The 17,217-nt window shown below is 29.0% G+C and overlaps 1 protein-coding gene across 4 annotated transcripts in view; it reads left to right on the top strand.

Annotated features, from left to right (window-relative positions):
* The window catches only part of LOC140434744 (juvenile hormone esterase-like), a 538,160-nt gene that overhangs the window by 485,213 nt on the left and 35,730 nt on the right, over window positions 1–17,217 (top strand). For all 4 annotated transcript variants that reach the window (XM_072523239.1, XM_072523238.1, XM_072523240.1 and 1 more), the window contains exon 9: window positions 16,674–16,827. In XM_072523239.1, the coding sequence (XP_072379340.1) occupies window positions 16,674–16,827 (154 nt within the window). The remainder of the gene's footprint in view (window positions 1–16,673; window positions 16,828–17,217) is intronic.

Raw genomic sequence — 17,217 nt, 5'->3', positions numbered from 1 at the left:
AACAAAAACAGAGTATCTAAAGTGTGCATTTAAAAATCAACATTAGATATTGATATTGGATACCCTATACTATTTAATCAACGGAAATACTAAGATCACACGGGGAGAATAATATGGGTTATTTCTGGTTTCGTCAAAATTTACACTGAAATTACTAACAAGAGATTACTAACTCTCACTTCCACATGTTGAAATTGATATATAGTACCAACAGATGCTAGTCATATACCATCAGCACTAATAAAATGGAAACTATCAAATTAATGTCAATTTAAATGTAAAAGTAACAGAGCAGCAAAGCTCAATTGACAGACAAATATTTATTTTTTTATATACTAGGTTCTAAGAAAAGTGTACTCAAAACGAATAAATATTATCTAACAAGTGTTTTATTCCAGTTTCATATGAAAGCACCAGATCTTAGATATTATAAATTTCGTCATAGGTGCAAATTATAAATGAAAACCAAATGATAGAGCATATAGTGAAATATAAATATCTTAGCCCTCTATTGCCCGACTTTTTTGTAAACTTGTTTGTTTATAAAATGTTTTAATTTGTATATGTGCTCAAATATCCATTTACAACAACTAGGAATTTTTTTAGATTTTTTAAATTTCGTTTGGGGAGAGTTTTGGGAGTGTTTAGCAAAAACTAACGAATTAAGTTATATACTTATTTATTATGTCATTCAAAAAAACAAATATTTGTAGTTAGTTGTAAAACATAAAGCAACTTTACATTTATCGCACATTACTTTAGAAGTATTACAGCATCCTGGTTTTTTGCATCTTTCCTTTTTTTCAGAAATTACTGGCCAGTGGAAGGTTTGGTCAAGCCTAACTTCCTTTGGTAGTACAATAGCAGTAGATCCTCTCCTCTGTTTTTTTACAATTTCGTTCTCAATTTCACTGAGCCTGGGACGTCCTTTATTTTTGATCTGATCATTGCTTGCTAACAGTACGCTACATAAGTGGGACTTATGTAGCGTACTGGTTTTTCTTTTTAATTTCAAAGTAATCGCAATTACGACGATGCAACAACTAGCTGTTAACAACAGCTAAATCCAGAAGGTGAAAAAATATTTTTAGATACCACTTTTTAGATCTTATGTCTGTTCGGTAAAGAGCAATTAGTGAATCCATAAGATCGACACCTCCAATAAATTTATTATAAAATTGTACTGAATTTGGACAGCATACAATAATTCTTGATTTTTGTTTCTTATCCCACCTCCTGACTAACGAAGTAGGCTTAGAACCAACAAATGTACTAAGCAAATGAACCGGTTTATTATCGTACCACTTTAACGCTGTTTGTCTTATGCCATCTACTGTAGCGTGCTTTTCTTCTACAGTACCTCTGCCCTGTTTCTTCATATTCTTGTCATCAGAAAAATGACAATAAGGCAATCTGTTTGGAAGAACAGTTCCCAAACATTGCAGTCCACGTTTTTCCATTTCAATCTGCAACTGAATGCCATTGAACCAGTTGTCAAAATATACTTTATAGTATTTGTTTGGTTTGATTATCTCACACAATCTTATTACTACATTACCGCTGGTGTCTACATTAGGTAAATGAAGGGGATCTTTAACAGTTCCTGTATATAATTCCCAGTTATAAACAATACCATTGCTATCACACAAAACAAATGCCTTGTATCCCCATTTTTTGGGTTTGTTCTTCATATATTGTTTTAAAGAATGTGCCTCTTTGAATGGTATCATTTGTTCATCAATACACAATTTTTCACTCATTGGAATACTTTGAAAATTTTAAAATAGACCGTTGATGAATGGTCGAATTTTGTATAACTTATCATTATTGTTGACCATATTTTCGTTATTATTGAAATGCGTTTTAGTTTTTATTTCTTCCCAGCGATTCCTAGATATAGTATCGACTATTTGAGCAATACGTGTTTCCTTCTGCCAAAATGATCTTGTCCTTGGCAAGCCATATATTGACATCAGTAGAACAGATCCAATAAATTGGTTTAATTCTGCTAGTGTCATATTCAATGGTTTATTTATATTCTTTTGCAGTGCATACAAATTACTTTGTTCTACTATGTTTTCCAGCATATTGGTAGATATCATCTTTTTAAAATAATGTAGAGGGGATTCCGGTTCTAATAATTTGCATGTTGGTAAATTACCTTTCCATTCTGGAATTGGAAATACTGTTCGAGAACCACTCTTCCACTGAATGTTTTTTACGATCATTTTTGACCTTGTGAGCACATTTGTTCAGTGTGTTTTTCAGTTTTATCGGTATCGCCCTCATCTTCATCTTAGTCTAAATCTAAATTGGTATCCTGGTCTAAATTTGCTTTGTACAAATCGTCTTCATTTTCCATTTTATTTGATTCTGGATCGATTAATATCTGGGTACCTGGAAAATTTATTATTACTTTCTTATTATCACTATCAAAGTCAGAGTCTTTGGATTCCTCGGATATTTACTGCTTTTCCCGTAGAACGTTTTTGTATCCATCTTAAAGAAATAATTTAAAATAATATGGTAAAGTGTGGATTCAAAGCAACATACCTGTTTTTTATCACAGTACTGAAACAACACAATAAAATAAACAAATGTCAACGGTAATCAATATCTAAATGCTGATATAATGCCTCTGTATGTATTTTTATATAAATTGTACACAATTTATAACAATAAATCACGATCGAAAATACAAACTAATAAGGCAGTCATGTCCATTTGACATACTGTTAAACATTTCCATATAGGTTTCGTCATAGGTTCATAGAGTGTATTAAAATGTATAACCAAATATTGCCTGAAATTAACAGAGGGCATACTAGAGTCGGAAATTGTTTTAAAAAAGTTTTCTGCATCAAAAACTCCTTTGTTACCTTGAGTACACACGGGGCTATAGAGGGTTAAAATAGCTGTATCGAGCGAGGATAAGGTTATTGATGAGGAAAAAAAGACCTATCGCTAAGGAAGTGAGAAAGTAATAGGCAAACGCAAAGAGCACTTTAATTACATTAAATGAAATATGCATTACAATCTATCATGACACACATATCTTGATACACATAAAACAAGACAATTAATAAACACGTTAAGAGAATCTTAAGAAATAATAACCAAAATTTAATTTTTAATACACAAAAGAAATAATGATATACAGAAGATACACAAATTAAAAAAACGTTATCCCCTTATTGTACGCAAGAGAGATACCTCTAGGAAAAATCAAAACGATCGAAAATATATCCCAAAACAACACAATAAAAGTAAAAGTAGAAGAAGAACTAACCGACCCTATTGAAGGTGACAATGGAATAAGACAGGAATATTACCTGAGTCCTCTATTATTCAACCTGATTATGGATGAAATAATAAAAAATAAGAACTAAAAAAGGATACCAAATGGAAGAAAAACAAATTAAAATAATCTGCTGTGCAGACGACGCAATACTACTCTTTTAAAGTGAAAATGATTTACAACGTATGCTGTACCAATTTCATATAACCGCCAGAAAATTTATTATGTTAATTTGCCCAAAAGAGACAAAATGCATGGTTACAACAGCAAATTTACTAAGATGTTAATTGGAGCTGGAAGGTCATATAATAGAACAAGTGTTAGAGCTTAAATATCTAGGCATCACATTATCTAGCTAGGGAAAGCTCGAAACTAAAGTGGAAGACCCAGTGAATAGAGCAAACAGAGCCACAGGCTGCATAAATGAAACATTATGAAGAAATAAAAATATCGAAACAGAAACAAAAGGCAGAATTTACAAAACAGTCATCAGACCAATAATGACATACGCGGCAGAAACAAGATCTGACACAGAGAGGAAAAAAAGGATATGAAACAGCAGAGATGAAAACACTTAGAAAAATTGATGGTAAGACACTATGGGACAGAGCTAGAAGTACAGATATAAGACATAGATGCAAGGTGAAGAACATCAAAAACTGGTTAAGAAATAGAAGAGTAGAATGAAACGATCATATAAGCCGAATGACAACAAATAAAACAATAAAGACGGCAAGAGACGGTTAACCCATAGGAAGACGATCAGTAGGACGACCACGAAAACGATGGAAAGGCAACTTACTGGAGGCACATTGAAAAATAGACAGTTATGTCTATATGAAAAGAAAAAGTAGAAGAAGAAGAAGATACACAGGATAACCATTAAAATAGTTGCAAGAAAGATAAAATCAATCAGTCATATTAATGTAGAATAGCAGAGGACAGAGTATTTGTCATAGCTTTGGACAAGTACCCAATTGAAAAAAGAACACAGGTCGTTCAAAAAAGACGGAACTCTAGAAAGAAAATAGCATAGATTTAAAAAAATAAAAGCATAAACATGTCTTTTTTTACTTTTTTAATATTGAAGATACGTAAATAGTACATTGAATTAAAATGTAACCTTTGATATCTGTGATAAACCCATCACCTGAACAGTGGCGCCGATGTATGTAGTTAAGATTGTTTACACTTATTTTACCTGTTTATTTTTTTATTATCTATATATGAGTTGTGACAGATATCACAAACTTATTTATTTTCCACAAAGAGGTTCTTTAGAACCTAAAATTATTACTATACAAATCTGATTCGACATATCTTCAAAAAGTAATACACGGCATGTAAAATTTAAATTTTTAATAAAAAGTAAAAGATTACGCAATACTTATGGGGTTTAAAAAACGAGCCTTTAGGAAGATTGAAGTACTAATAAGACCACCGCAATCGGGCATACCCCGGGTAATGATTAATTAATTAATCGGCTAATTCTTCAGTCACCCCTTTAATATGATTTGGTCAAATTGGTCCTTTTTAGGACCAACTATTCTAATAACATATGTCTATAACTGTTAAGGGTATATCAAAAAATCAAGAAACTTTACTTTATTTAAACTTATCAGACATATGAGCTAAACACGAATCTGACTAATTTCTAGTACAGAAAACACATATAGGGCCTAACCTAGGGTATTTGGTATATAGCTGATCGCTGAAAACCACATTATAGATATAGACATACTATTTCTATCGGAAAAAAAGCAAAGAATAACTCAAAGTAAGAAAGAACAAAACCAGTCAGCTAAGAGAACCTTTTAATGATTTTGAGCTTGGATCCACCATCTACATATTTAATGAAAAATAATACAAATACCGACATTGAGGATCTGAGCACAAAGCTTATTACGAAATCTGGACCAAAAACACTACAATGGCTTATCCAGATGATGAACAACTGTATTCAAATTTAGACTAGCCAAAGTTGTTACCTTGCTTAAACCTGGCAAAAACTCCAACGACCACAAAAATTATCAGCCGAAATTTTTAGTTTGTCAGCTATTCAAAGTAATGTACATCACAAATACTAAATCAAAGATGGGTACGAAAAATATCGGGTATCAGTGGTGGTATTTTTCAATCTAAATGCCGCTTACGACACCTTAACTTACAGAATATTTTTTCAAAAACTATATGATATCCCCTTGGATAACAAACTCACTTATATTGTCTGCTTATGCCTACACAAGAGAATATTTTTTATATCACTCAATGGTAAGAATAGCAGATGAAGAACGGTCTCGCTTGGGGTAGCATAAAGGCACCTACACTGTATAACATTTACACAAACGAACGATCCATACCGGTAGATACTAGGACTTCTATTATATAGACGATACACCTATTATTGCACAATAAAAATAAACTATAAATCAATTTTCAGCCAAAACCCCTGAAAAGCTCTTGTGTGCTCCTTCAATTTCCCTAACATAGACGCTTTCACAAAACTGAACATCCAATAATGTCATGATTGTTGAACGTAGACTCCCTATAAATTCCTTGAAAATAGTTTGTATCGCACGGGGTCAGTCACAGATTATTGTTTAAAACTAAAAGGTAAATTGAGGACCAGAAATAATATTGTTCGCAAGCTTGTCAGCTAAAAATGAGGTGCACATCCTTCCACCCTTAAAACATAGACGCTTGCACTATATGCATCTGCCGCCGAATATACCTTGTTAGACAAATTAACCATTCTTTGTTTTTGTGCACACTACTACCAATTTTAACACAAAAATATCTATTGTAGCTCTTAACCATATTTATTTTGAGATAACCGTTCATCGAGATATCATATGTAGTACACAAATAAGACCAGAACTAAAATAATAAAAAAGCTTTATAAAAGATATCGCAGAAGATTGGATGAAATAAAATTAGTTTTTATTAATCGGATGCTTACATAAGACGTACAAAGACATACTCACGTAAACAAAATATATTACGAAATTTCTGTAATTAAAAAAAAACATCGAGTTCGGCATTAAACTAATAAAATTATATTAAATAAAAGAACATTTTTAAAAATGCAGAAAAAATAAAATTTCCTATGCAAGCGAATATTCCATTAAATAATAAGCCCAAATCCTTTTGTATCTATATACCTGTTTTTAAAAAACCAGTTACCTTTTAGTACGTAGTTATACCAGGTAATAAGATATCCTCTGTTACTCAGTGTAATGCGTATTAGATTACACTGTCTTCGAACAGTAGATAAAAATAAGGAGCCCATATGAACCGTTCAGGGTATATGCTGAAAATATACGGTATAATCGCACAGTTGCCAAACTCTCAGAGCTTACTTAAACCGATAAACGTATGGTTCAAATATACATTGAAGAAGATCTGTACGACCCCTATAATATATACACGTGAACTAAACGATATACATTTATGATACAGGGGTATTTACGGGCTCCAAAAAATTTTTATAAATTATTAAACTCTACATGTTGATGAATCGACAGAACCAATATTATGGAATGGTCAAGTGAGCTCCGTATATCGGTATCCACTTGACCACGGAGCTCAATTGAACCTGAATTTTAACATGGGCGGAGTCCACTTTATGCCATAGATATATATATATATATATATATATATATATATATATATATATATATATATATATATATATATATATATATATATTTTTATGATGTGTTTTTTGTTTGAATGATGAGCAATGAGTATTTTAATAATATAGGGTTTTTATCGCGGTTCTCAAAGAATTAGCTTGTAAGTACTTTTTTAAATTATCTTTATTGTAACTATTATGAAACACACATATATATATCTAACCTAGCCAATGTAAATTTAAAATAAACTATCTTTAAATTGATATTCTTACAAAACTAATTAAATTCTATAGACAATCTAAAATTTAAACAAACTATCTTCAAAATTGAAATTGTTATGACACTAACTAAATTATTTTAACAAAATTTTGTACCTTTCTTTCACTGAATGCCTAAATGAACTATTTTCCACTAAGTATATAGATTCTAATCACCACTGAATGTCTTCGTACTTCAGTTATCCTTGTTTTTTTGTGAAATTACTTTTTTCAATTATCAGCTTCTACCAATTTAAGATATATTTTTCTTCACCAGCATCTATACACCACCAACCAAACCAGCAAACAGCATTTATATTTATTCTTTTTTTCAATATACCAATATCCAATTATTATAAGTTGATTTATACTAATCTCCAACCATAATATAATTTAATTTCTTCCAATATACCTTTTTTTATCTTCAATAATTATTTGTGTATAATTATAAATGTGCATTAAATTATATGCATAATTTTTAATCTTCATTTAACTCACTATATTAAACTATTGGACTATTTGTACTTGATTCACTGACTCTAACTAACTTTCATAATAAACTGCTTGACTTCTGACTAAAAAACTTAAAAACTTCTTAAAACTCTTCTGACTGCACTATCTAAAACTTTTCTGACTAAAAACTTTCAAAAACTGCCCTCTTGAATCCAAATCACGGGTATTTATATCCTTTTGGATATTCTAGAACCATCTGGTAAGAGATCATGTTCCAATTTGTTCTATCAAATACTTGTCTGAATTTTCTGGAACAAACCATTTCGCAAACATGGCCATCTCCGGAGATCCAGAGAATTCCATTCTTTTCTATTAATAATTTTGTTTACATTTAGGCTTTTCAGATCAGAATATATAATTAAATTAGTAACTTAACATTCTAATTTAATAAAATACACATTTCAAACAATATATTATTATAACCCACTTTATATTCGTAAATATTCTTAAACGTCACTTCAGAGTATAAATATCTGTCAATCTCCGAGAGTATTTTTGGTTGCCTAAGCACATGGCTCACTTATATATATTTACAATATTAAAATACAACTTTTTACAATTATTATATGCTAATTTATTAAAAATGCCCTCACATAAATATATTTTTATTAAATTCTCTAGTATATAACTTATTTAAAACAACCAAATATCTAATATTATGTAGTATATAACTTATAAATTATTTTCTATAAACCCTAATCGTCACAATACCCCAAAAATAATATTTAAAATAAATAAATAATTTACTTATTATTTTTTTAAATATTAATTTTCTCATACCTTATTAAATTTAATAAATTAATAATTCAATTTTTTTTTATTATTTAAAGTGTGTTAAATACATCCCTGTTCGCTGTCTATGTCAAAGCAGAGAACAACGGAGCACAGTTCGGCTATTCTATGGTCAAACTGTCATGTCAAATAGAGAGAATAAAATATAACCTTAATTAAAATATAATGGATATTGTGTTCTGTTTATTTATAAACAAAATCTAGGAATTATTTCCATTCAAAATAACTTTCATCAATATAAATTGGTAAGTTTTTCCACTTTATTATATTAGAGACATTTTTATAGCACTTATAGTATCAATTTTGTGTCTAACCCCAAATTATGATTTTTAGGGTACAATTAATTTCCATATATACAAACTTCAACAAGTATGATGTCAAATTGATTCAAAATAATGAAATCTACCATCTACCATTTAACAAATCAAGTCTATTGAATAAAATGGATATATCAGTAAGTTATTAGTGTTATTATATTTAGTGTTAAGTTTATGATATATTACTTCTTTTTGAAAAATTGTACATTTTTCTTGATTTATTTTAAGTCCAACTTATCTAATCTGTTTTTTATAATTTTTAGGTGTTTCTCATGATCTTCAGCCGTTTTAGAAACAATTAATATATCACCAATGTAGTGAATTACAAAATGTTCATATTGATCCAAAATATCATGAAGACATCTACATAGAACACTGCAAGATGATTGAAGTCCAACTGGTACTACTTTGAATTGATATACTAATCTATCTATCTGAAATCCTGTATACTGTCTACTTTTTCTTTCTAGAGGTATTAACCAAAAACTATGCTGTAAATCAATTTTAGTGAAAAATGACATTCCTGTAATTCTTCCTAATATTCCATCTATACTCATTGGTGCTTCAAATTGCTTTTCAGTAATCTTGTTAATATTCCTTGCATCCAAACATAACCTGATTTCACCTGATCTTTTTCGTACTACTACTATGGGGTTAATAAAACGTGTGTCTGCCTTCTCAATGATCCCATCTTCTAACATATTATTAATTGTTTTGTTTACTTCTTCTCTGTATTTATATGGTATTGGGTATGATTTTGTTTTAAAATCTTTTTCTTCTTTAACTTTTATACTATGGATATAATTTTGTGCAATTCTATTTTCTTTATTGACAAGTCCCTTGTGTTGCTGCAATATGGAAATGACTATTGATTTATATTCTTCAGGGCAATTTAAAACTTTCATCATATCTTCTTCTTTACAAATCACATTATTCTTCAATATGTACTCATTATTCCTTGCTTCCAATTTTACGCACTCCGCCTCGTAGGCATCCATCTGCTTAAAATTTCCATTCCTTAAATATTCACTACAATAATTATTCTTTACATTCTTTTGGGACAATTCCCTATCATCAAAATACATTTCTTCTTCATAAACATCATTATTTTCTTTTAATAATATCCTATCAACTCTTATTCCTTCTTCTACCTCATCTTTCTGCATAAATTTAATTATTTGCCCTTCCAAAGTTATCATTTTTTCTTCAAAATCTATCTTTACTTTCTTCTTTTCCAATTCATCATTTCCCATTAATATATCAACACATAAATCCTTGACAATAAATCCTTGCATATTAATTTCTTTATTAAGAATATTAATTTTAAAATTGGCTAGTTTATCAATTTCACCCAACTTCTTATTATTTGCACCAACAATTTTAATTTTTGGAATTTTTATTATATCTGATAGTTTTAATGTATTAAAAATAAAATTCTCCGAGACTAATGTACTTTCTGAACCAGTATCTATCATAATTTTAATCATTTTATTTTTGGCCAAAGCATTTATATAAATTAAATTAATAGATTCAATAATTTTCTCTTCATCTAAAGAAATAAATTCAGAAGGTTTTTCATAATAGCAATGGCCTAACTTGTAATTCAGAAAGTTTACTGCACAAAATTTTGATTATTAGAATTGTCAGATTGTATCTGACCACTTGGATCTGATGTCCTATGTCTTTCCCTACTATGACTTCTACTCACATTTTCCTGACTTGTACTACTTCGTTCCCTGTCTTCGCAGCTTCTATTCCTTCGAACACAATTTACCTGTCTGTTATAGTTAGGTCGCTCTGTATTTCTTCTATTGTTAAAATCTTGTCTATTATTATTAGTACTGTTATTAAAATGTTGTCTATTATAACTAGTATTGTTATTACAATTTTGTCTAATTTGATTACTGTTATTATTATTAAAATTTTGTAAATTATTACCATACCTAGTATTATTGTTATATGATTGTCTATATTGTTGATTATCATTTTTTTTATATTGAAAGTTATTATTGTTTTTTCTGTTGTTAGTATTACTTGTCATATTGCCTCTTTGTATTCTTTGAATAAAATTAATGAAACTATCTATTGTTTGAATATTTTGTACAGTTACGGTTTGCACAACATCAGCATCAAAATGTCTAGATACATTTAAGACTGTTTCATCCTCTCTAAGTGGTGGTTCTAAATATTTTGCAACTGTTATCAATTTCAATGCATAATCTACCATATTTGATTTTAAATTTTGATTATACTTTCCAAAATATAGAATTTCTCTAAACTTGGCTTGCTCGAATTCACCCCAATAATAATTTAAAAATTTATTTTCAAATGTTTGAAAATTATCTAAATCATTCTCAATACTAGCAAACCAAGTTGCTGCATTGTCATTTAATGTCACTCTAATATAATCTTTAATATCATTAATATTATTCACAAATCTTAATTTATGTTTTAAACTATTTATGTATACTCTAGGATGCAAATTTTTTATATTACCAGAGAATTTAATCCCAGTCTCATTTGTTAAATTTAAGTAAGGTCTCCCTATGTCTCTCATTTGTGAAATATCATCTATTCTCTGTTCCACATTTCTTATTTGATTACAATTTATTTGAATATTTTGTTGTATATCGTCTAATTTTTCTTCTGTGTTTCTCCTGTCTTCGTTAATTTTTACTTCTAAGTTACATTTCTGTAACTCTATTTTCTGTTCTATATCTATCTTATTATCTTGAATAATCCTCTTTACTTCTGTCCTCTCATTGTCTATCCTTTTCTTGTAGTCATTCCGTATACTTTTTATTTCATTTGCTACTTTTTTCTCTGCAGCTTCAAGTTTTTTATCCATTTGTTTTACAATTTTATTATTATTATCTTCTATTTTCTTTTCTAATTTTCTATAATTCTCTTCCAATTTCTGTTCCATTTTTTTCATGTCTTCTTTGACTTCTTTTGAATTCTCTTCCAATTTTTTTATGTCTTCTTTGATTTCTTTTGAATTCTCTTCCATTTTTTTCGTATTCTCTTCCATTTTCTGTTCCATTTTTTTCATGTCTTCTTTGATTTCTTTTGAATTCTCTTCCATTGTCTTGTTCATCTGCATCATTAATGACATCAAAGCTGCCATATTGACATTTTCCTCTCTTTCTGGATTCATTTCTGCAGTATCTTGTGGAACTTGAACTAAACTCTCCTCTTGTATAGGTTGTGTTTCTACTTCCACATCTTCTTCATTCTTTTTGCTTCTTGTACTTTTCTTTCCTTGAGACATCTTGAGACTTTACTTGTTCAAATATAATTAAAAATAAAACCTATAATTTTTCCTTTCTACTGATAATTAATTTAATTATATGAGAGCACTTATCTTTCCAAACTAATTCTTTTAAATAGAGAGCCCCACGTTGGGCGCCAAATTGTTATGATGTGTTTTTTGTTTGAATGATGAGCAATGAGTATTTTAATAATATAGGGTTTTTATCGCGGTTCTCAAAGAATTAGCTTGTAAGTACTTTTTTAAATTATCTTTATTGTAACTATTATGAAACACACATATATATATCTAACCTAGCCAATGTAAATTTAAAATAAACTATCTTTAAATTGATATTCTTACAAAACTAATTAAATTCTATAGACAATCTAAAATTTAAACAAACTATCTTCAAAATTGAAATTGTTATGACACTAACTAAATTATTTTAACAAAATTTTGTACCTTTCTTTCACTGAATGCCTAAATGAACTATTTTCCACTAAGTATATAGATTCTAATCACCACTGAATGTCTTCGTACTTCAGTTATCCTTGTTTTTTTGTGAAATTACTTTTTTCAATTATCAGCTTCTACCAATTTAAGATATATTTTTCTTCACCAGCATCTATACACCACCAACCAAACCAGCAAACAGCATTTATATTTATTCTTCTTTTCAATATACCAATATCCAATTATTATAAGTTGATTTATACTAATCTCCAACCATAATATAATTTAATTTCTTCCAATATACCTTTTTTTATCTTCAATAATTATTTGTGTATAATTATAAATGTGCATTAAATTATATGCATAATTTTTAATCTTCATTTAACTCACTATATTAAACTATTGGACTATTTGTACTTGATTCACTGACTCTAACTAACTTTCATAATAAACTGCTTGACTTCTGACTAAAAAACTTAAAAACTTCTTAAAACTCTTCTGACTGCACTATCTAAAACTTTTCTGACTAAAAACTTTCAAAAACTGCCCTCTTGAATCCAAATCACGGGTATTTATATCCTTTTGGATATTCTAGAACCATCTGGTAAGAGATCATGTTCCAATTTGTTCTATCAAATACTTGTCTGAATTTTCTGGAACAAACCATTTCGCAAACATGGCCATCTCCGGAGATCCAGAGAATTCCATTCTTTTCTATTAATAATTTTGTTTACATTTAGGCTTTTCAGATCAGAATATATAATTAAATTAGTAACTTAACATTCTAATTTAATAAAATACACATTTCAAACAATATATTATTATAACCCACTTTATATTCGTAAATATTCTTAAACGTCACTTCAGAGTATAAATATCTGTCAATCTCCGAGAGTATTTTTGGTTGCCTAAGCACATGGCTCACTTATATATATTTACAATATTAAAATACAACTTTTTACAATTATTATATGCTAATTTATTAAAAATGCCCTCACATAAATATATTTTTATTAAATTCTCTAGTATATAACTTATTTAAAACAACCAAATATCTAATATTATGTAGTATATAACTTATAAATTATTTTCTATAAACCCTAATCGTCACAATATATATATATATATATATATATATATATATATATATATATATATATATATATATATATATATATATATATATATATGTATATATATATATATATAGCATCGTAATTTGGTTCAGGTTTATTGTATGTTCTGTGTTTTAGACATGTTGTGCAAGGGACGAAGTTTTTTCTCTCCTTTCGATGGCATTTCGATGTTCTTGTCGTCTAACATTGATTCTTCGGTTGGTTTGTCCGATGTACGATTTGTCGCAGTCCCCACATGGAATCTCGTATATTCCTTGATTTTTAACGATATTTTTGTTTTGGCGGATGGTAAAATGGTTGAGATTTTTCTGCCGGTATAAAATATCGTTTCTATTTTGTGTTTTCTTAACTCTCTCCATATTTTCTCTGTTGTACCATTTACATATGGTAGTATGGCTTTTGAAATCGGGTTTTCCTCTTGTGTTGGATCCTTAATTTTTTTTGAGCAATATGAGCATTTTCAATAATATCTTAATTTCGACAATTTTGTCAGATACCATTATTTACAACCGAGCCCTTCATATGATGAAAAGCCGTTTTTACTTAGCGCTGTTTTCACATCATGTATTTTTTTATTTTTATGTTCTTCATCTGTCAGTCTCTCGGATAGTGTCGTCAGGGTTTTAATGACTGAATGTAATTGTGGAGGATGGATGGATTGAGGAGGATCCGCTTCTTCTGCATAGGGTGTTCTAGCTGTTCAGCCAGAAATTTGAGAAAGATGTCCAAAATTTTACGGCCTACCCAAGGTACATAAGGCAGGATTACCATTGCGACCAATAGTTACTTCTATTGGATTTCCTTTACAACCACTGGCAAAATTTCTGGCTGAACAGCTACAACCATATACAGAAGAAGTGAATTCTTACATCAAGAATGCAAGCCGTTTCATCGAACGTATAAAATATGTATCGCATCTAAAATTTCCAAGGGTACTGGTTGTAACTTTTATATTCCATATAAATTTATAGAAAAAATGTTTAAGCTGCCCACAAATTTCTCTATTTTTAGTACCGAGGCTGTGGTCATATATGAGGCTTTAATTTATTTTAAATTGGCATCATATAGTTAAGCATTAATTTTATCGGATTCATTATCTGTTTTTACAGCAATTCAAAAACCTCAACTACCATGTAGTACTTCTAATCCATGCATATTTTTAATTAAAAAATGCTTATTTAGAATTAATAAATACCACCAAAAATTACAATTGATGTGGATCGAAGCACATTCTGGACTTACATATAATGAACACGTAGACCAGTTAGCTAAAAAGCCCATCATTCTCGGAACACCAACCAAATATCAGCCTTGCATTATAGATGCTTTTGCTTGTTCAAGAACTGAACAAATTAACAACTTGAAAGCACACTGGAAAAAGCATTGTAGTTTTTCAACAACACAATACAGTTTGATAAATCAATTATTCCAAAAAACCTTGGTATAAGAATTTCACCCTCCCTCGCAAATACATAACCACTATTAGTAGACTTAGATATGGCCATGAATGTTATCCTTCACATTTATTTAAAATAAATATATAAAATTTGGATATTTCTCAAGAATGTCAGATTAAAAGTGACTTAAACCACACATTTTTTGAATGTCAAAAGTATAAACAACCCACCAACAACCTAATTAAAAGAATGATAGACAAGAACATCCCACTTCCTGTTAATATTCTCTTTCTACTATCACTCAATGAAAAGAAAATTTTTGACTGCTTAATAACATTTTTGTCAAATAGTAAAATATTCCTGTAATTAGTTAGATTTGTAACCTATGTTTAGAAAAAATTAATTAAAAAAAAAAATAAAAAAGAGGAATATAAAAAATATATTTTTATTTGTAAGATGTATACACTATATATTTCATATGACGTCTTTCAATAACTGAATTATAATATAGATATAATACAGTATTTATTAACATAGTATGTACATTAGCTAAGTACAGAATAATTATATTATTATATGAATCATGTTTCACTAACTGACATATTTAAATAAAGCTCATTTTGATTGAGACTAGCTGAATGACAATTGTCCAAGTAAAAAAAAATGTTAAATACGTATCAGTTTTAACAGTTTGTGGATATAGAGGTGTTGGCTATCTCAATGTCTACTAAAATTATATTTTTTCTCAAGTTAATTGGTCAATAATGAGAGATAAACCTGTTCAGACTTTTGGCAATTATTGTGGCAAAGAAATTGTAATTAGTTTAATAAATTTCCTTTCATTTATTTAAATAATTATTCATTATTATGTCACGTAACTACCATTTTAGATAATTTTCTATGATTGATATATCATTCAACCTGCGTTGCTATTTAAAAAAAAATAAAAAAAGTTTTCTAGTCTATAAATGCATTCAACTGATAGTAGATTAAACGAAGCACAAAACAATATCATTCCGAATTCCACAATCCCATAATTGTGAGTGAATTCTTTCAAAGATAGCATCTTGTAGCCAGACTTCTTCACAATCCTGTATATATTTTAGTGAATAAATATTCTAATTTATTTGATACCATTGCCACAGAATTTGCGTGCCTTTTTTCGCTAGCAGTGAATTTTTATTAAAAATATGTTCAGCCAATCAATTATCCGCATTTTATCGGATATAAAAGAAATAAGATAAATAATAAAGAATTATTTATGCGCGTATTATAAAAAAGAAGAACTAAACTTTTCACGTTTTTAATGACATAATTATTTTTATTAAATTAGCACTATTTGGAGTTCGGGATACGAAATATTTTTCTTTTGATTTGAATCTTGACGTTTAATTTTACTCTTCAATGATAATAAATGTAGATCTTTATTTTGATTTCGTGAGATATGGGTAGGCCAAGCTGTTTTTTGAGATTACTCTCTCGGGCTCATTACCTTAACACGACTTAATTAATAGGAAGTGACACTGTTAAAATTGGTTCCGAAGAACTTTTATTAAATAATACAAAGACGTGTTTTGGTTTCATTGGAAAATATGTTTTAATGTAATCATTATGTTTTTCAGGTATATGCTGACAGCTTAACTGGATTTGGTGTAAATAGAGCTGCAAAATTAATCGCGCAGTACAGCAATCAGCCTGTATATTATTACCAGTTTAGTTACCAAGGACGATACAGTCATTTCTACACTCCAGAAAGCAATAATACTGTTCCTTATGGTAAGGTTTTGGAAATCACATCTAAGCATTAACTCAGATCAAAAGCAAAATTAAGACTGAGCTACAGTCTTATTTGTGTACCGTATGATACTTGAAATATGAGGAGAATGTGAAAAGTTCTCATCTTAGTAACGAAAAAAATGTGTTGTTTATTTTATTAATTAGTTATTTCTAAATATGTCAAAGTTTTTCCTGGAAATATACAACCTTGAAAATTTTAAAAAATATTAAGTTCAAGCAGCAATTCTTATCCATATAATGCACTAATTCTAAGATGAAGTTACATCTAGAATTACGCATATTTATTATTAAATTTGCCAATAGGATTTTGTCTTTTTAATAAAATATTTTAATAACCAAGTGACTGAAGGGTTTAAATGTGTGTGCTGT

This window comes from Diabrotica undecimpunctata, chromosome 2, assembly GCF_040954645.1.
Source record: "Diabrotica undecimpunctata isolate CICGRU chromosome 2, icDiaUnde3, whole genome shotgun sequence".
NCBI classification, from domain to species: Eukaryota; Metazoa; Arthropoda; class Insecta; order Coleoptera; family Chrysomelidae; genus Diabrotica; species Diabrotica undecimpunctata.
The sequence above is the reverse complement of the archived record's forward strand: the minus strand, read 5'-3'. Positions and strand labels throughout refer to the sequence as shown.